Consider the following 20,263-nt stretch of genomic DNA (forward strand, 5'->3'; position numbering starts at 1 on the left):
TTTCAAGTTTATTTACCATCACAATATATGCTCTTATTAGTGCCATTTATTGTTATAAAACCGCCTTAAACGATTTCATATATTGTAATCTAACTTGTGAATTCTGTTTATAAAGTCACATTTTTTTCTTTTTTTTTTTTTTTTTTTTTTTTTTTTAAAAAACTGTCATTCTCAAGTATGTTTTTTGGTTCTTGCGTCACACAAGACCAAAGCTCTCTTGTTAAGGCTAAGAATTGTACCACTTACTGCACTTACAGCAACCCCCTAAATTGTTTGGAATATGCACAATATGGTATTTTTTTTTTTTTTTAAGTAAATTTTTTTCATAGCAAATGAGTGAATTAGAACGCAACACTATGATCTAGTACCTATCACCTGCCACACAGTGAGCACAACTCTAATCCTCTTTGGAACACCACCACTTATTTTGCAAAAACACAGCTTTTCCCTGACTTTGAAATTTTGTGCGCGCTTTGTTTCACATAACTACTACTTTTCACCTTGCATCTTAACATGGAATACTTGATTATAAGGAATACATGCACATAAAAAATGTTTGCTTTTACTGTCTTTGATGATGACTGAGATTGAAAAACAAGATTTGTTGGATAAAGATTTGTTATAAATAAGATTTTTATTATTGCGTACTTCTGACATCAGACACAATGCAAAAGACAAATCAAGATGCAATGGAAAATAGATCCCTTGTTAATTGTTTTTACATGTTAATATAAATTTGTCATCTGGACCCATTTCAGACATTTACATTCTCGTCTGGGGTACATTGTCCTTGTGGCCACTTTTCACTGAATCCCTTTTTGCCATTTCAACATAATCCTTCTTCAATTCATTTTCTTCCTTCTTCTTAAACTGTGCCTCAATTTCTGCAGGGTCGATGTACTGGTAGAAGTAAGCCATGATGGAGAAGATAACGCACACAACCAGCAGGAGCGAGGCAAACAGGACGTACTCTGCCCACTTAGAAATGAGGGAGACAAAAAGTTTGTCAGAAACACTTCCTGAAGCATTAGCTTTGCAACACAAAACATGCACTCATTCAATTTCAAAGATATTTTGTGTTTTGATATTTTGTAGACCTGGCTGCTGTTTTTACCTGTTCAGGGAACTTTGCCAGTTCAGCCACAATCAACACAATGAAGTTTCCAATAGCCACAGTTAGCAGCCAGCCAGCTTGCAACACTGATTTCATGTTATTAGGAGCCTAAGGGCCACAAGAGAAAGACAAAAATTATCAAAGTGTTCTGTAGTGGCATGCTCTAAAAAGCTTTATAATGCTTTTACCTGTGAATAGGAAAATTCCAGACCGGTAACAGAAAACATCACTTCACCAGCAGTAATGAAGAAGTACTGTGGGATTTGGAGAGCAATGTGGACTGAGTTGGGCTCGATGTATTCTTGCTCAACGAGGTAGTCCCCACACTAAAATACACAGACAGAAACAATCATAGCAAGTCAGGTTAGGATAGTGCAACTCAAAGGGAGAAATGCTCGATAAGCTTAATGCGAGTGCATAAGTGCATTGAGGAAAATATTTATGACTAAGACAAAAGAGTTTCTGTTTTCCTAAACAGATGTGAATTAAAATAAATTAAGCTAAATACCATAGTTTACATCATAAAGTTTCAAAGTTCTTATGCCTGATCAAACCTGGACGTCCCAGTAGAGTATTTAATTAAATATCTTTCACCTTTCAGTGATATTTATATATAAAATTATACATACAACACAAAATATGTAAATTAACACTTACATTTTTGTCAAGTGAAAGGTTGGCAGGAATAAAGTAGACAAATGAACTACCAAATCCGAAATCCCTCTGGAAGTTGCATGACAACCTTTCACTCGGAGCCTTTATTGTGAAGTAGATCCTGATTATAAGAAAGAATAAAGTCAAATGTATCGTGCTATTACACGACTACTAAAACGTATCATTATAATTAACAAAAAGACAAAAAAGGGCCTTACCTTCCACCTTTCACCAAGCTGTAGTTGGAAATACTGAACTGCTCCAAGAATCCAAATTCAACATCATCAGCGGCAGATATGTTCAGTCCTGTTTTCATTCCATTAACAAATCTTAAAGAGACAGTATTTGGGGGGAAAAAGAAAATAATATAATCACAGAGAGAACATTATTAGAAATGTATTCATAGCAATTCAAGTGCATAGTTTATTTGTCGTGACTGAATCTTTTTATTTATCAATTTATTTTGCCTTTTCTTACCGGATAGCATTTCTTCCCTTCGCAGGTTTTGATATTAAGTCTGTACTCTGATTTAAAAAAAGAAAAGAAAAAGTTATTCAAATCTGTTTTCAAAAAAAAGGAAAAGAGACAATGTAGTCATGTGTCTTTATTTATATCTTCCATCAACTCACCAACTCAAAATCATCAATGTTGGCTGAAGGAATAAACAATGTTTGTCTCTTGCCCTTCTCCAGAGAAAAGTTTCTGGCCACTGGAGGGTTGCCCATGGAAATTGTAACATTTTCTTTCTCAAATTTGTAGAAGCCACCATCGCTAAACTGTCATGGGGGAAAACAAAACATGTAAGCCGTGGTACCTCTTATCACTCAACATTAAACTGTCAGGTCCCAGTTTATTTCACATTTCGTTTGAGAACGCACCTGATATGCAGGGAGTTGCACATCTTTACCCTCCACACTTAATGCCACTGGGTTGCTGCCCATGTTGAGCAACTTGAGCTGAGCTTGGGAGGAGGATGGGAAATCTGGCAGTGTTTTCTGTACAGTTGTTTCAAGGACATATTGGGAGACTTGTCAGGAATATATCACAAAGATTAAGTCCAATTATTCATTTATAATTTAACGACCAGTGTCGACTTACATCAATTTGTAACTGAATCAGAGCAGCGCATACAAAGGCAATGGCTGCCAGGACCATCCCCACTGTCATCCTTTTCAGAGGTCTGTTGAACCAACAAACAGCTGTTGTTAATTTGTCTCATTTTTTCTTTTCTTTTCTTTTTTTTTTAAACGCTGGAGTACCTACGTGAAGTTGAAGCCACATTTCTTGATCAGAGGGTAGATTACGCTGTCCATGATGGGCACCAGAGTCAGGATCAGAATGGGGTTAAAAGTCTTCAAAAAACACAGAGAATTGCTGTGAATTCATCAGATAAATCACACTACAACTACTGAGGCAACTTGACAGAAGTTAACAAACTGACCTGCATCTGGTCAGGCTGGATAATAAATGCACCCTGCAAAGACAAAACAAATGAGTGAAAATGTTGATGCATCACGAGCTGGAGTTGGCGTCATCTCAGCAAACTTACAAAGTCTGCGTTCATAGTGGTGGCTTGCAAAGTCCACCTAGAACCCTGCAAGACATTTACAAAGCTTAGTTTTATCTGATAATATGTATTTAAATCACTTGAAAAAAGTTGCAATGTTACCTTTTGGTCAAACAGAGTCCAGAACATTGGAAGTGGCATGTACAGAAAGAGGACCTTCAGTACCATTTTTATCTGGGCAATGAGGAGTTTCTACAACAGAGAGACACATTTATTGACCGATTCCTCTTTTAATGTGATTTGATTTGATTTAAATGTTCAAGCTCACATCATATTTTTCATCAGCCCAGTCCATCCAGTGCTCCCTCTTTGGGTGTGTGCTGCTTCTGTGCCTGAAACGGTTTTTAAGTGCAAACTAGGAAAAATAAAAAAAGGGATGGAGACACTTTTATTAAAACAGCTAGATCAATGCTTTAAAAACAATATAATGTGTGTGTGTGTGTGTGCGCGCGTTGATGTCAACGGTGTGAACCAGACTCACCCCGATGCATTTGCACACATCCAGCATGATGTTTCCCTCAGGCTCAGCTTTGTAGTACATCCCACTTCCAACAATAAACACCACTGTGAGGAAATATATCGTCAGTGTCAGCATCAGCGTATAGAATATGAGCAGAATCATTTATGTCAGAATCACATGTATAGTACCCAGGGCAACCACCATCAGCGCTGCGGGGACACCGAAGGCCAGAGGGTAACATTCCTGCTTCCCGTTGAAGCCGCATTCCTGAGCTGCACGAAGACACAAGCGTTGGCTGTCATAGTAAACACACACCTTTTACTCATTTTTCAAGGACTTTCACGTTTTTTATGGCTCCGCTGGCCATAAACTTTATGTCCCGCTCATATCTACCTCTGAGGATGGGGGTGATAATGGTCGACAGGAGACTCCCTCCGTTGATGCACAGGTAGAACACGGAGAAGAAGGTCTTCCTTTGTTGGCCCTGCCCAGACAAGGAGATAGAACGAGACGTGTTGCGGGTCTGTGACACGAGTGTTGTGAAATGATGCACATGATCTTTGGCCAGCTTCAAAGAGAGTGACACTCGTGATATCGTGATATGACAGGTCACAAAGACCTGAGAATGATAAGCCATGCCGGCAGGTGCGTGGTTTCCCATTGAATTCTCATTACAAGTCTTCATATGTCAGCATTGATCTCGCAAAGATAGCTGCAGATCCCTTTGAAAGGTCGTCATGAAATCAGCGGAATGAGTGAAATGACACTCTCGTCGTCTCATAACATTTCCAGGTAGCTGGACGGCTGAAATTTCAAGCGTGAAAACATCAAAACCATTGTAGAACGATCCCATCTGGATGTTTTTAGCTGAGCAGAGTCTGACTGGACCAATCAGTGTCCTTTGAGGACAAGAGCAAAACTAATCAGTCACACAATTATCAATGTCGTGCAGAGATATCAGTCGGTTCCTTTCGATTAGGAAAGCACCGTGGTGTTATTACGTTCTTGGTATTGGTGAGTACTGAAATGCCAATACTTGTGCTCTACTCGCTCTGTGAGTAAGTGGTATTGGTACGTTGCTACTTTTGATTGATTCAGACAGAGCAGCTACTGGTCACATTTCATGTGTGAACAAGAGGCTTCCATATCCAGTGAGCTGTCACCCAGACACATGTTAAATTGATAACATGTACATACTGAATGAAATAGTCCTTTCAATTCAAAACCCGCTGGTTTTTACAGAGCTTGCAAACTGCAAAGCCACAATGCACCACCACCGTTGAAAGTTCAGTCAGCAGTGTGTTTTTTTTAATGCAAGTCGAGCAGAGAGGGAGTCAGACAGCGAGGAAGTGATCTAACCTGATTTTCATCAAACTGATCCCCGCCAAAGGCAGCCACACAGGGTTTGATGCCACCGGTGCCCATAGCGATGAGGAAGAGGCCCACCATGGACAGTGAGCTGGACGTGAACGCAAACGTGCAGATGAGCAAAACGCTGTTGCGGAAAACGGTGAAAAGACAAAAAAAAAAAAAGGAAACAATTTTTGACGCAGGCCTACACGTGAAAGGTCATGTTGTCCGGCTTTCCGTCCGCGTTGGTGTCAGTGATGTCGGCGATGGCGCTGACCGCCATGGCGACCTGGCCCAGCGCGTAGACGATGGACAAGTAGATAATAGTCCTGCGAAAAGGGAAGAAAGATGAATGGGATTCATCGAAAGTGAAATCTGGCTTTGGAAAGAATAAGTGTAAATTTAACAACTGTCCTGTGGGAGAAAAGGAATTGATACGTACACAATTTTAAGAATGAGTGAGTGAGTGAGTCAACTCTTAAGTACTGTAAGTCAAGAACCGATATAAATGGCAGAGCAACATTTTTCTGAATGAGTACAAGTTGAATGTAAAACGCAAAAAAGTATGATTGAAACATTTGGCAGCCGCTCACTTGTATTTTCCCAGCCATGAGTCGGCCACGATAGCCCCGAGGATCGGAGTCAAGTAGCAAAGTGCAACAAAGACGTGATAAATGGAGGTGGCCAAGTCTTCGTCCCAGTTCAAGAAGTACGTGAAGTACAGCACCAAGACAGCTGCGGGCGGACAGGGCCGTTTATCAATTCATTGAGTTTATTTCTTCTTGTGATGTCATCACAGAAAAAGAGGTAAAATACAGCATATCAATGCAAACAATAGGAACAGTACAGGAGTGGGGTGGGGTGGGGTGGGGGTTCTCACCTCGCATGCCATAGTAGGAGAACCGCTCACAGAACTCATTCACAACAATGAAGAAGATGCTGAGCGGGTACCCGAGCACCACCTTAGTCTTCAAAAACAGGAGCTTGATGTTAGCAAGTGGTGACAAAAAGAAATCTGTGTATAACTTTAATCACTTGATAAGAACCGCAGTAGTCGTGTCGCAGTTGCAGCACAACTGTCAAAGTTTGACATCTATAAAAAATGTTCCAAAAGGTTTGTCGAGTACAGCCTTCAAGGATTCACATGAAAGCCCTCAAAAGTCAAGTCATTTAAAGAAAATGCAGTTTTTAAAAGTAACAACAGTCCGCACACGTGAAGTTGAGTAATGTCTCTGTGAAAATGACTCAACCGCAAATACATTCACAAACATCCACTTCAATGAATGAGCTGCAAATTATTTACCGTCCCTCTTTTCTTCATCGCGTCTTCTTTTTCTGCACATGAAATAACAGACGTTCAGATTTCCCAGTGCAGAGTCAGAGAACAATGTGCTTAGTTTTGCTTGAAAAGATTCTTCTTTGATCGCGTCAGTCCCCACGTCAACCTCAATTTTGTGTCTCGTAAATAAGAACAAATCCTTGTAGACTCACCTGCCATGATGCTGGCTTTTCTCCTCGGTCTGCTCTCAACAGCAGCTTGACAGGCTTTTGAGACTCCTGCAGCGAACAAGTGATAATTAACTCTTCACTTGTGGGCGGGTTTCCCCAGTGCTGCTTTTCCTAATACTCCTCGATCCATTACTGTCATGGCTGGCTTTTTTTTTCTCTTTTACAGTGGGTGGGATTCATAGGCTGCAGATACGTTATCAGCAATGTTCATTTCCTGACACCACGCAGACGGCGACAATCACCAAGTTTACCCCACATGTACAAACAAACAAAGACTTTGACACGTGAGGGCGAAACGAAGAGGATTTAGAGACAAAGAGCAAGTCAATGCATTTTTTTTATTTAAAAGAAAGCATTAGGGAACATTTATGTTTACAGCAGAACAGTGACTTTGAGTTAAATAAAAAGTAAAAAATAAAAAAAAGAACATGGTCCTCCCAAATATAAAACAATTTCTGAACATTGCAATAAACACTAAAATGGTAAAATTACTTCCACAGTAGGCATTGTGTCTGCTTCCACACCTTGTTGCTTTGGCAAGAAGGTGAACATAACCGTTACAGTGTATAAGCCCCAGACAGCAAGTATTGCACGCACTCCGTTTTTCTTTTCAATATATATATATGTACAGATACAAACATCTCAGAAGATACGGGTTGTTTTTTTTAATGCAATGGCTTTAAATATTTAAAAAGAAACCCTGTAATTTGTTTTTTACATTTGACTGCTAACAGGAGCCACCGGAGTTGTGACTGTGCATTTACAGAAAATAAAAATTCATGTACACAAAGAAGAGCGTTAATGTATATAGGCAGCATATGTGTTCATGAAGACGGTGATACGGTGGTTTAGAAAAGCGCAATATGTTACATACAGAGAAAAAGTGAGATTTTAAACCGACAGGAATGGATTTTCTTTTTTTTTTGAGTGTGTGATGTCATCATGCATATTAAAGCCACAGTGCAGAACCACAATCCCCCCCTCGTCTGGCAGTGATAGTAGTTAGACAACTGCCCAAATGCTTTTTAAACAACAGGCTGCTCGGTGAGTTTCGACTTGCTGGGTCATCAACCATCAGCCAACCGCTGTGCTTTGCTCCTCCCGTGCCGAGAACACTGCGCCAAATGGCAAAATTCATGTCTTGGCAGAACTTATAAAAACTCCTTTGGCTTCAACCACAGGTAGAGTGGAAATTGTTTTTTTTTTGGATAAAAAAGTTCAGCATCCAGTCTTGGACGATCCAAAACGGGCTTGACCGGTTTGTCTTTTTGGGTATAAACAGGTGAAAACAGTCAGAGTCATCTCCACAGCGGGATTCTCCATTGCTGCTATCGTTTGTGGCTTTACCACATGAGAAAAATGAAGTTACAGCTCGTTGGTCTTGATCCACTGGGGAAGGTCGAGAGCATCAAAGCAGTCTGTGCCCACCATGAAGCAGAGAAACAGGATGCGGACGCAGGGGAGGCATCATTAGCACGCCTGGATTGGCAGGGTTTAGCTTGAAGCTAACCTAGCAGGGCGTCACACCACCGAAGAAGAGCTGGGGATGCCCTGGATGATGGCGCTGGTTGGCGTGCGGCTGATGGCGTTGAAGATTTGAAGCGAGTCCGGGAGAACACTCTTCATGCCATCTTCCACAGGACTGATCTGGTAATGGTGAAGAGTGAGATATTAAAACTATACAACTTATACAGACGGCTAAATACCATACAAATGTCAAAACAAGTTTACATTTCGAGACAATTGTAGATAAAGAAAATAAAAGTGAGCATTGTGTGACTTTCTCGGAGTTGAATAAGAAAATTAACAGGTACAACTTTCAGTTCCAGAGCTGGCTCAGTTTCGTAACAAACTAGCAAAAATGAAGTCACTGCTAGTAAATTAGTGATGAGCTGTGTGTGAGTGTGTGTTGTTCAATGACTTCTGTTCGTATTTGTCAGCCTTATTGTTTGTAGCATGAATATCAACGTGTCTTTTATGCTAGTTTTCAATCTCTGTGGCTAGACTGTTCAGAAGCAGCAAAGGTTTCAGTCTTCAAAGTCTCTGCCTTGCTAGGCCTATATGTGCTTCCATAGATATTTATATGTGCTTGTATGGTTTCGTTTCGTTCACACTGCATCACATGTCAAGACAAAAATAAGCCTTCAGACACTACATTTGAAAGATGTACGCTGTTTGTTTTTGAACTTTAGCTCAAATGCTTGGGACGGAATGTAGCACGTAGACACAACACACTGTTAAGTAGCACAAAAATAACTACATGCATAATCTACACACACATGCAGAGGGAATGAAAATGAAATGAACCCTAATGGTTGTTGGTACAGCCAGCTTCCGTGACCAATGTTGATTGCTTCAATATTTTTATTTTTTTTCGGTTGGGATAGTAGGACAAAGCAAATGGGCATTCGGTGAATATAAAGTATTTCCTGTTTGACTGGCACATTAATCGCAGAACTATGAAGATAAAACCCATATTAAGTCTGATTAGTCAGTCAGTCTACAAAGTGTTTTTTATGGTCAGGAGGCAATCTTGGATTGGCCAAGAAATAAAAAATACACAAGAACTTATAATTTGATAGCGTGAAATTCTACAGCAATGCCCACGCGCAGCTGAGAGACACGTGCCTGGCTGGACCAACAATCAGCAGCTGCAATTTATTGCATTACCATCCAATCTGCTCATGTCAGCACGGGGGAAGAAAACAGAAAGTGCTGTTATTAAAGAGTGAGCAAAAACAATATTCCGAAACACACTGCAAAGCATGGAGCCAGAACCACTCAACGTGGCCTTTTTAGGGTGTAGCATCACCGCCACGGAACGGTGATGTGCTGGTACCGCTCTTACTTGCTCATGCATGATGATGGACAGCTCCCTGGCCAAGTCTCTGTAGTTGGCCTTCATCTCGTCGTGATACTCCTGCTGGTCCTCCTTGATGAGCCGCTCATTGATGCCTAAGCCGTGGCCGCAGGCCTCCACAAAATTCCTATATGAAAAGCAGAGCTCAGGTTTATGATACAGGGGGACGCCGGGAATTAAAAATGCACTGCCACACATGCACGCACGCACGCACGTGCACTCACACGTGTCTCACCTGAAAACCTCTTTCAGCTGTTTGACCTTGTTATCGGGATACTTTTTGGCGCATGAGTCGTCCAGAAAGGCTCTGGCGTAGGCGAGCGGTCCGGCGTTGACCTGAAGTGGGAGTGGAGGGGGCGTAAAAAAGGTCTGTGTTAGCCACGTGCGATGATGTTTCTTGTTTTCGCTTGACTTTGCACCTCTAGCAACACCGCCCACCTGGACGCTGATGCTGCCCTGGAGCTTGAGCTGCAGGCGGATCATGTCGACCTCGCTGGACGAGCACAGCTGATTGATCTCGGCCACCTTCTTGCTCATCTCGTCGATGGCCACCTCGATGGGGCTCAGGTCGCTGTGGTGCTGATACATGACCGCGATCCGCTTCTTCACGTACGGGAAGCAGTGCGTGGCTGTGAAGGGAGGCGCACGTTGTTAGAAAGTGGATTCAGTGTGTGTGTGTGTGTGCACACGCGCGCCCTGCGGCGTTTTGCAGTTCAGCGTCGTACTGCGTTGCGCGTCTTTTCAAAAGCTCCTGCGTAATAAAGATAAGGTGCTGTGCGAACTTTTGAGTCTTTCGCACCATAAAGCAATAACGCTCCGATTAGGAGCAGGAAAAGGTCGCTGTGCAAACAGCTGACGTGTTCGCCATGCAATCAAGATCCTGCGTTGAATGTAAGGAGTGCTGAGCACTGTAAACCTCAACGCACCTCCTCCCCACCACGGTGCCGTCTATCAGAAAGCTGAGGACATAAATATTTTGTTGTCAATACCAATGCAAGACTCCATCACGGGCCCAGTGTGTAGCGTATAGCATCGTCTCATAGTGAGAAAGCAGATTGCAAACAGTGTGGAAACTGTTTGAGGTAGAAGAAGAAACCACTGTAGAAACCAGGTTACTGTGTTCATGTCATGTTTCGAATTAGTGGATAAAACTATTTTAAGTGACACTATGTAACTCCAAAGACACACTATGCATTTTTTAATAAATGTGCCAGTAGACGCACACACAGGTTCAGTTCGGGATGTTTCTGTTTCAGTTTCCCTTTCTCAAACCTACACTTCTATCAAACCAAAACCATCACCAGTCTCCCAACTGATTACGCACTGGTTAGTATGGTCCTGCGTTTGCACTGCTCCTCCACGCCGCCCTGCTTCTTGCCCGAGATGGTGAAGGGCATTTCGAACACGAAGCGCCGAATGTTGTGACTCTTCTCGAAGTCCGTCTTTCGGTCCACCAGCTCCTTCTCCTCCAGGTAAGGGGTCACGTGCGTCACTTGGATGTACGCATACTTGGAGTCCAGGTCTTTGGGGTTAATCTGCAAAAAAACCCGTCAACTGTCAGCACACAACAGCAAATCATGTGGGCGACGTAAAGTCAAAATCAAAGCAAAAAGCCGTACCCTCCCAGAGTCCTGGATCATCTTCACATTCTCTTGCCCAAACTTGTCAGAATAGAGCTTGAGGAGCCTCTGCGATATCTCGGACAGAGGGGTGAATTTGGGCTCCTTGTAAATGTACTCCTTGCCATCTTCATCCTCAAAGAAGCCCTTTAAAATGGATTTTTGAAAAAAGTGTTTGTATTCAGCAGGATATAAAAAAAAAAGTAAAAAAGTGGACCTGAGATGAATCACACCAAGACACACAAAGACAATTAGTGGAGTCAAATTAAGAACCCACTAAGGTTCAATCACAGACTGCGAAACACTGCACGACATCATCTAGTGTCAGTTGAAAAGCCACAGGAGACGGATTGGGTGCAGTCAAGTCAGATGTTAAAAAAAAAAACAATCCCATGAAGTGATTGGGTGAAGCCGTGCAGCCCCAGTAGCTTCCTACTGCCGATAGAACAACACCGAGGTGAGGAGGAGGAGCTCAACAGGGGCTAACAGGGAAGCGATGTTAACCTATGGGATCATACTAACACTAATGCTAACACGGTTAGCTCCCAGTGTCCGTGTTTACCTCAGAGTCTGATTCAGTAAACTGGTACTGCTACAGGGGGTGCGGACAGCAGAGCATTGAGTCATTGTTAATTCAAGACAGTTTTGACTTCAGACAGGATTTATCACACTGTCATTAGCGACGCTACGGTCACCACCACCACAACCACCACGACACTCGACTTTCTACTAGATAGCACACACCCAAGCACATGTGACAGTGATGGAGGGCGCTATGACCAACACATCTGTGGCACAAGAGGCGGGAGGGGAGGCTTAAGGAGCGCCATGCGACAGACACACTTCCACCACCAGAGGGCGCCCGTGCTGACGGGACGAGTTAGCCAAACTCCAAGCAGAAGGCTATGAATGAGCAGATGTGAGTTGGATTACAGCCGTGGCACGACCACACAAAGGCTCACACTTACCGCTGCCTTCAAAGAAGATAAAAGAGCAGAGAGGTGGCGTTAGAGAGAGTCAGAAACTGCTGGTGCAAGTGGACATGCTTATAGATTTTTTTTTTTTTTCTTAATAAAAAGCACTTTGAATGGCTGGCATGCATGCAACGTTCAAATAACTAGTTAAACTGCTGTGACTTTCTGTGAAATTTCGCTTTCCTAAGGAACAAGGAGTGCAGAAAGGAAATTAAAGAACAACCCCTCTCACGTCCAGAGTGCGATTCCTCCAGAGGAACTGAACTCACCTGACCAAAGAAGGCCACTCTGAAGTAGGTGCCGAGCAGCCTCTTGCCGGTGTGCATGACTTCGGTCACTTTGCTGTACGCGCGGTGCAGGGTGTCGTACAGGTGGGCCAGTTTCTGCGCAAAAAAGGGATAAAACAGTGAAGTGAAGTCGACGGCGTTTTCATTTCACTTTTCGTACTAAAACTGCAGCGGGACGGAGCAGCCTCTGACCTCAAAGTCCCGCCGCTTCTCGTAGGTCGGGATGATCAGCTTGTAGATGTCGGAGATGAGCTCATAACGCTCGGCCTTCCACAGGCCGTCGGCGCACTCCTCTAGCAGCTCCATCAAGACGTCCTGGGGGAGAAAGGGCAGGAAGGAAAGATGTGAAGATGCTCAAGCAGTTTTTCATTGGTCATCAATTGTGTTTGTCCATGGAACAAACGGTTGTATGTGTCTGTGCTAAACATACTTCGTTAAAGTGGACGTCCTGCATGCCCACGTCCTCCATCATCGCCGCTTCCTCATCGATGTTTGGGGTCACGACCCGGAATGCCGAGCAGCCCTGCTTGATCATCCCTACAGCAAGGATGAGGCGAGTTGTTGTATTGTTGGAATTATTTAAAACCAGAAATTAGAGAAACATCTTTCAAAAGACCGCAGGTGTGCTGGTCACCTTTTCTCTGCAGGTACTCTGCGACGAGCGCTGTGACGTGCACGTAGCACATGGCTGCCTGTGAACAGCGGGAAGCACAGAGGTCAGAAACATGTTATCAGCTGTCCTGCTGATCACGAAGGGAGAGGAGGGGAGGTAAAGACCTCGGACAGGTCTCCGTTCTTCACGTGGATGCGCGCCATGCTGTCCAGCCAGGTCTTGCGCAGCTCCGGCGTGCTGGCGTACGACTTGGCGAGGCTGTACTGCAGGTCCACCAGCATCTCGGGGTCCCTCTCGTGCTCCTTCATCTGAGCCGTGGCCATCAGAACGGTCCTGATGCGCTTGGTCAGGTCTTTGACGTCGGATGGGAACGCCGTGTTCTGTAACAGAGGATACGCAGCACTGTGTCAGCACCGAGGAGGCAGAATATGATTCGCATGATACAAAACCGCACCAGAATAAATGACCTCTGACCTTGATGCTTCTGTCGCTGTTGGCACAGTTGTTGATGATGGACAGGGAATGCTGGAACCGCGTGCTTCCGATCCCGATGACGTCGGCTATCAACTGACTGACAGCAATAACCACCTGCAGGCCGAGGAAACAGTTGTGAAGTTGTGAAGTTGCAATATCTGTCCCCACATCGCACCATGCAGAAAATGGAAAATGTTCTTGTTACATAAATTGTAAAGCAGCAGTGTGCTTTTAGAAAATCTTAATAAAAGATGTGTGTTAATTATTTTTTTGGGGTTATCATGACAATTTTTTGTTATTTTCTTACAAATTTTAATTGTCTCCTTTGACACAACTAACCCTGAAAAAGACTCCATCCAGAATAAAAACTAATGAATTTGTCTAGGAAGCCAAAAAAAAAAAAGAAGTAGAAAGCAGCAAAGAAAAGTTACATTTTGCAAACTTCAACAAAAGCCAACGCCATCACATCCCACCTGTAAGTGCGTCCGAACAAACGACTTGCGGCTCGTGTAGTCAAAGTTGCTCTTCATGAGGAAATAGAGAAGGTGGGCGGCGTCGGCGCGGATGGAGCTCAGCTTGGAGTTGCAGCACTTGAGGATCTCGTAGCAGAAGGCGGCGCACATGTCGGCGCGACCCTCGAAAAAGGTGCAGGGGAACTGGAGGGGCGGAGACAGATGGAAGCAGGCCGGTCAGAGGCTTGGGAGCAGACAAACGCTGGTTGTTGGACTGGAAAGTAGCGTCTCCCACCTTGTAGATGAAGGTGCGCAGCGAGGTGAAGACCTGCTTGAGGGCCGTCTCTGACTGATTGATCCGCAGGAAGCAGAGGTGGACGTCAAACACCTTCTTCATCAGCGGGCTGTGTCCGTGGTCCGAGCACAGCTGGGTCTACGGGGAGATTCATCATAAAAAAAAAAAAATCAAACACGAGTCCAATGAAGTCACCGTCCGACGATTCCCACACGGGTTTTGCAACATCACCTTGAACCCCATGATGAAGACGCTCAGCGTGTCCAGGACTGTGAGGCAAACCTCGGTGGCGATGTTGGCCTCCAGCAGCGACTGGTTCAGCACGTCTGCATCCGAGTGGCTGTAAGCTGACGGAGACACGGCACACAGTTGTAGCTGTTTCAGCCTCAAGCTAGGCTGAGATGAGTCACCACATTTGCAACTTACACAAGTGTTAAAGGCAAAAAAAAAAGACACTTGAAAATAGAGCGTTTCACTATGTTAGAGAGGTCGAGTTTCATTCCAAATGACAAAACCCTGCAAAAGAATTTATCTGATCAAAATGTGTTACAAACTGTACTTCAGTGTGTAGGTAGATAAAGTCATTGTATGAACGCCTTATTCTTGGAATGAAACTCTTCAAATTCAACATTTGCCAATTTTTTTCCAATTTTTTTTTTTTGAAGTATAAAATAAACTTCAGAGCACATGACGCAGCGAGCAAGTGAGAGAATTTAGAAAAAGCTGATGTCAAGTTAAAACGGTCATGCTTTAAAATTCAACTTCGTTAACAGAGCCAGCATCAGTCTGCAAAAAGCTGCCCGCCGACCTGATACGTTCTTACCATGGTCTACAGATATTCCAAGAATACTCGAAATCTTTCTTATGCTGAAAACACAAAGAGACTCTGCGTTAAGTGCCTGACAGGCTCAGTGCAGAAGGTCAAGCCCTTTAAATTGAAATGACCACACACAGCTGGTTAGTCCCTGTCTGACTGTCTAGCGACATGTTGCTCAGCAGCAGAGCAGATGACGGTGATGAGGGGGATGACGGTGAGTCGGCGAGGTTTGTTCACGTGATGGATGGATGGATGCAGCGTGTGATGACTTACTGTGGTTAAACGTGTACGAGTTATCCAGGCTGCTGAGCTGCTGCAAGCGGGCATGCATCATTCCTGCCCTGTTACGGGACACAGGCAGAGTCTGAGACTTCCGCTCGTGCACTACAGGTCCTGCCCCCTCCTGGTTCCTGATGAGGACACGGGACAATGTTAGAGAGCGGAGTCGCAGTGAGTGTTAGTGGAGCGGGCTCCCGTGCGCACACACACGCACACGCACACGCACACACACACACGCACACGCACACGCACACGCACAAGGCGTAAATGTCAGTCAGATGTTTTTAGACGCAGTGCTAGATATCATATATTTAAAAGGTCCCCTAATTTAGCAACATTCTAACCACTGTTTCCCATTCCAGACTCCAGGTGGAGCAGTTCAGGTGATTAATTAACCTCCAAACCTTTATAAATTAGCCTTGTGTTTGCAGCCTCTCTGTTTTAGCTTTTTGGTAAAAAAAAAAAATGCGTACGACAGTATTGGACCTTTCAGATATAAAATATCTGACTGCAAAACAATGCTACACATGTCCGGTGGCCTTTACACTCATTGCAGCACCAACACAGAGCTATTGTGGAAGTTCTAGCCATGCATTTTAACACTTGTAACACTGAAGCGGCGTCAAAGTGGTGACTTGAAACAAAAGCAAAGGACGTGCATGCAAGATGAGATCAGCAGATGTCTGCAGGCTCGATGGAGAGAGAGGGCTTCATGCATCGGAGCCTTCGTCACCTTGACGTCTTACCCAAGTGACAGGGGGGCAGGAGCCAGCTTTGATTTCAATAAGTAAAGCTTGCCAGCATTTTGGCGAATAAAGGCAGAGAGAGTGGCGGCGGGTTAGTGACAGAGATTCACCCAAAGCCTTGTGGGAGTTACGGCACTTTTCTTAGCATGTTTGTTAAGACTCTCAGATGCCTGTGTTGTTTTACAATATTCTGTCTAAAGTGCAGGAAACAGGGGTTCTAGTACTGAGGTTTCAAGGTGGGAACTTGTGAAAAATAAAAAATAAACTATTGGATTTTAGCTTGCAGTTAGGTTGAAAGAGTGTCTGCCATTGCAGGTCTCAAATACACCCCAAAAATAAGTTAGTGAAGTTGCACAGAACCAAAAGCATGAGATTATTCACCAGGAGTTAAAAATCAAGGATGTTGCTTTTTTTATTTATTTATTTATTTATTTATTTTTTAGAAAAATGCATTAATTCTCACTTTAACTGTTGTCAAAAACATTACCTGGCAATGTATCTCTTCCCCATGTATCTGAACTGATGGAGGCACACCCTGAGAGGAAATGGAAATCAGTCAATGTTAAAGAAATTACATTGTGAAAAAAAACACATTTTTTTTCACAAAGACAGGACTGACAGGAGGACGGACGTCTTACTCTATGAGAGTGAAGAAATCCATTAACTCGGCGGACGAGGCCTTGTTCCAGTAGGTGAACAAAGCGTCTGGAAGAGAGACAGCGGAGACAGCGGAGTCAGTTTCTTCTGTGTGTTTTTCTTGATTAGCTCAGCAATGTGTGAGAACATCAGTGAGGGGTTACCCTCGGACATGCTCTTCAGTACGTGCAAGAAGCACATGAGAAGGCTCTTGATCTCGGCCTGCTCCAGTTTATCACATCGCAGGATGGAACTGCCCAGGGGTGAAGCAGCGTGGTTCTGCCATACACACAGACACACACAGACACACAAAGACACACGCATTACTCCAACAGGAAGTACACTTTCCCTTGAAGTCTAGACAGCAAGTCTCGGTCGATGCTCTGCTAACTGCATTCGACTTGAATGAGAAAGTGAAGCATCTACAGAGACATTTGCAGTCTCTGATGCCAGCAGCAGGAAGGTGTGGTGTGGGATTACGGTTGCTGCTGTGGACCCTTGCAAAACATTAAACAGCAGATGGTAAAACAAACACAATTTTCCCCCCGACTGGGTCGGACAGTTTTGCAGAGGCACCAAGGCAGCAGACCGACGGCTCTGCCAGCAGCTCGTTTCCACCGCGAGGCCGGCGCGCCATGACTGAATGGAAAAGGTGATGTCACCGCCTGAAATAGGCATTTAAAGACTTTAAAGGGGCAATTTCTGAAAAAAAAAAAAAAAAAGAAAAAAGAAAAGGTCAATCAGTCGCTCTCATTGCTGTGCTTGTTTCCTTAATGCAGCTGCACACATGTGATGCTGCAGATGGAATGGGGACACGCGGAAGTTTGACCTGTTTTAAAAGCCTTTTTTCAAATAAAAAATAGCTTAAATATATAACAAAAAAAAATTTAAAATGACATTTTTGCTGTACCTTGTCCAGCGAGTTGCCCTTGTCATTGTGCTTCTCCGACAGGCTGCTGACCGAATCGGTGCTGATGAGGGAGCCGCGGGAGTCGGCGTGACGCACAGAGTTGATGTTGGGGGTGGAAGAGGTGTGCGGTGAAGCTGGGAAAGGTAAAAAAACAAACAAACAAGCAAAAAACAACAAAAGAAAAGTTAAAAAATAAAAATGAGAATGAAATGTTTTTAGCAGTTAGTGTTTCTCCACTCACAGGTGCCAGAGATGACTCCAAAAACATCTTTATGCAAGCCGGTGTCCAGGAAGGTGCTGGAGCGGGGAGGCATCATCAAAGCGTTGGTGAGGAGACAATCTTCTCTTCCATTCTGAACATAAGAAAACACAACATTGTCATGCAGTTAGTGTGTGAAGAGGAGTTTGTTGAGTTTCTGGGCGCCAAGTAATGGTTCGGGGTGATCAAAAAGAATACGGGAGTTAAAAATTCTAATAAAAAATGAAATATTCTGATAAAAAAAAAAATCAGCTTTGAACTTTTTAAAACATTTAAAAGCTTTTTCAGAGTAAAAGGGTAAAAAATAAATAAATAAAAAGTTTTTGTTGTCGTGGGAAACCCAAATTGTTCAGTCCAGGTCCATCACACAAATGCAGACATTCAGATACTGGACATTAATTATTGTACTACATGTATAATATATATGTCATTATGTTGTAAAAACCTTGGTATCAAATATGGATTAAGGGTGTTTGTGTTTTTCACAGATGCACACATAAAAATGCATCGATAGCCTCATTTTTTGTTTTTTTACTACACTTGACTTTGGTTAACGCAAATAAATTGACCCATCGCGGCTCAACAGAATAACCACTAGGTGGCACCCTTACATGGCTGGAGTTGTTGACGGTGAAGGGGGACACTTCCTTCACGTTGAGCCTGTTGACGTTCTCTTGAAGGAGGCCGAACAGCGGCAGGTACAGCGTGGCTAGCCGGGCCTGCTGGCTCTGCAAGAAAGGTGGCGCCGTCAGCAGAGTCACGGAACGTCACACAGACAAATAAAGCAAGTAGAGGGGCCTACTTTGGAGGCGTAGCGGTCGTCGAAGGTGTGCTTGATCATCAGGCCCTTCAGCACCTGGATGGCGATCTGACGGATCTCCCTGAACTCCTGCAGGGCTGCGTTCACCTCCCTGAGCAGCAGCCCCACCAGGAAGTGGTTCCTGCAGAAGTCGTCGGTCAGCGAGTAATCCAGCTGGAAGTCTGCCGGGAGACGAAGAGGAAGATGAAGAGGAAGAGGAAGATGAAGAGGAAGAGGAAGAGAGACGTTAGGGTCTCATCCAATGGAGGTAGAGCACAGCCAGCCAGGGGTAAATCTGTGGTTTCAGCATCCACGAGATTGAATATGATTTTAAATGCCGAGTGGCTGAAATTTGAATATCATTGGAAAAAATGAAGAAAAAACCTTGTCCTGTACAAATACCAGTCAAAAGTATGCACACATACTTCTGATTTAGTGGGTTTTCTTTCATTTTCATGACTATTTTCATTGTAGATTGTCACTCAAGGCATCAAAACTATGACTGAACAGATATAGAATATGTATTAAACAAAAAAGTGTAAAACAAGTTTTATATTTTAGATGATCTAGAATAGCCAACCTTCATATAAAATATATAACATAACATGTTGAGGTATTTAGCATTTTCTCTCTTTTGCCACATTAATCCACATATCTTGGTCATATACGTGATGTCTTCAGTGTGTATCTACAGTGTAGAAAGTAGTCAAGATAAAGAAGAAACAGGTGTGTCCATGCTTTTGACTGGTAGTGTAAATAATTGATTGACAGAACTGATAAAAAAATAGAAGAAAAAAAATGATAGAAAAAGATTGTCTGAATCCATCTTCAAGAGGAGTGAAGCAACACCAGATCTTGTTTTTGAAAAGATTCCCAAAGACAGATGTGTTGAAAGTGAGCGCATCACTTGACTCAAACCCAAAAACACAATCACGCACATCTGTGCCGAGAACCAATGTCATGCTCCGCGCACACGCGTACATCAACTAATTTTGTTTGCGCTCGAAGACAAAATCTCAACAAAACAAAGACGATGAATTGATTGAGTGGATTTGAAATCACGTCATCTCAACCAGCACTTGATTCCATTAAGTGGTGCTGTTCTTGGACGTGGCCAGCGGGCGGCGCGCCCTCGCACCTACCTACGGGATTATCACATGACTCCTCCGTGTCGGACGGAGGTTCCTCGGCTAATTGGGAGGAACGTGGAAACACAACATCCTGGGATCAAAACTGCGTTCACAACGGAACTCGATTATGTTGCTGGATTAAAAATACACCACTTGTGGAGCTCTGCTGCTCCGATGGGCTCTCAGCAGAAGAGTCTGTTAGGACATTTGCAAATTGTCCCTGGTGATGTAGTGAGTGCTGTTCGCTTTATTAAGTCCCCACCTTGAAACCTCAGTATCCTCCCCTTCCCAAACGGCATGGGCAGGTTCAGGGGGACGTAGTGCTCGTGGTTGCACACGACGCGGAGGAACTCAAACTTGAACTCGAACAGCGTCTGCGATTCAAGAAAAGAAGAAAGCAACAAGGCTGTGAGAAAACAAAACACAAGACAGTCCGAAATGAAAATGTGCCGCATAATA

General features: G+C 43.7%; 2 protein-coding genes across 4 annotated transcripts in view; both read right to left on the minus strand.

Moving 5' to 3' along the window:
- Window positions 1-641: 641 nt before the first annotated feature.
- slc15a1a (solute carrier family 15 member 1a) lies at window positions 642-6,476 on the minus strand. Its single transcript, XM_076040238.1, has 22 exons — window positions 6,449-6,476; window positions 6,026-6,113; window positions 5,739-5,880; window positions 5,355-5,474; window positions 5,155-5,254; window positions 4,189-4,279; window positions 3,984-4,067; window positions 3,817-3,899; window positions 3,604-3,690; window positions 3,438-3,527; window positions 3,318-3,362; window positions 3,210-3,242; window positions 3,032-3,120; window positions 2,867-2,948; window positions 2,647-2,763; window positions 2,398-2,544; window positions 2,246-2,292; window positions 1,987-2,097; window positions 1,772-1,889; window positions 1,303-1,440; window positions 1,115-1,222; window positions 642-978 (listed from the first exon to the last, which is right to left on the minus strand). The coding sequence occupies exons 1-22, from the start codon at window positions 6,464-6,466 to the stop codon at window positions 763-765; spliced, it is 2,154 nt and encodes a 717-aa protein (XP_075896353.1). The 5' UTR covers window positions 6,467-6,476; the 3' UTR covers window positions 642-762.
- Window positions 6,477-7,310: 834 nt separating this feature from the next.
- The window catches only part of LOC142897387 (dedicator of cytokinesis protein 9), a 63,759-nt gene continuing 50,806 nt past the window's right edge, over window positions 7,311-20,263 (minus strand). For all 3 annotated transcript variants that reach the window (XM_076039680.1, XM_076039678.1, XM_076039679.1), the window contains 24 exons: window positions 20,067-20,178; window positions 18,678-18,856; window positions 18,487-18,603; window positions 17,858-17,969; window positions 17,617-17,750; window positions 16,871-16,985; window positions 16,709-16,775; window positions 16,558-16,605; window positions 15,319-15,455; window positions 14,460-14,575; window positions 14,229-14,366; window positions 13,955-14,137; window positions 13,482-13,595; window positions 13,172-13,387; window positions 13,029-13,086; window positions 12,825-12,931; window positions 12,587-12,709; window positions 12,377-12,490; window positions 11,134-11,280; window positions 10,839-11,049; window positions 9,953-10,143; window positions 9,750-9,850; window positions 9,503-9,641; window positions 7,311-8,301 (listed from right to left, as the gene is read on the minus strand). In XM_076039680.1, the coding sequence (XP_075895795.1) occupies window positions 8,176-8,301; window positions 9,503-9,641; window positions 9,750-9,850; window positions 9,953-10,143; window positions 10,839-11,049; window positions 11,134-11,280; window positions 12,377-12,490; window positions 12,587-12,709; window positions 12,825-12,931; window positions 13,029-13,086; window positions 13,172-13,387; window positions 13,482-13,595; window positions 13,955-14,137; window positions 14,229-14,366; window positions 14,460-14,575; window positions 15,319-15,455; window positions 16,558-16,605; window positions 16,709-16,775; window positions 16,871-16,985; window positions 17,617-17,750; window positions 17,858-17,969; window positions 18,487-18,603; window positions 18,678-18,856; window positions 20,067-20,178 (3,105 nt within the window). In that variant the 3' untranslated portion in view covers window positions 7,311-8,175. The remainder of the gene's footprint in view (window positions 8,302-9,502; window positions 9,642-9,749; window positions 9,851-9,952; window positions 10,144-10,838; window positions 11,050-11,133; window positions 11,281-12,376; window positions 12,491-12,586; window positions 12,710-12,824; window positions 12,932-13,028; window positions 13,087-13,171; window positions 13,388-13,481; window positions 13,596-13,954; window positions 14,138-14,228; window positions 14,367-14,459; window positions 14,576-15,318; window positions 15,456-16,557; window positions 16,606-16,708; window positions 16,776-16,870; window positions 16,986-17,616; window positions 17,751-17,857; window positions 17,970-18,486; window positions 18,604-18,677; window positions 18,857-20,066; window positions 20,179-20,263) is intronic.

The sequence above is a fragment of the Nelusetta ayraudi genome, unplaced genomic scaffold (genome assembly GCF_046127955.1).
Source record: "Nelusetta ayraudi isolate G7.1 ecotype Tasmania unplaced genomic scaffold, CSIRO-AGI_Nayr_v1 ptg000060l, whole genome shotgun sequence".
Taxonomy (NCBI): Eukaryota; Metazoa; Chordata; class Actinopteri; order Tetraodontiformes; family Monacanthidae; genus Nelusetta; species Nelusetta ayraudi.

What these genes read in the sequence shown, in the direction of transcription:
- slc15a1a (XM_076040238.1), bottom strand. An exon ending in ATGTGTGCAAATGCATCGGG is followed by an intron (nt 3,691 to 3,816) that starts GTGAGTCTGGTT and finishes TATTTTTCCTAG; the next exon opens with TTTGCACTTAAAAACCGTTT. An exon ending in TCCAGCCTGACCAGATGCAG is followed by an intron (nt 3,121 to 3,209) that starts GTCAGTTTGTTA and finishes TGTTTTTTGAAG; the next exon opens with ACTTTTAACCCCATTCTGAT.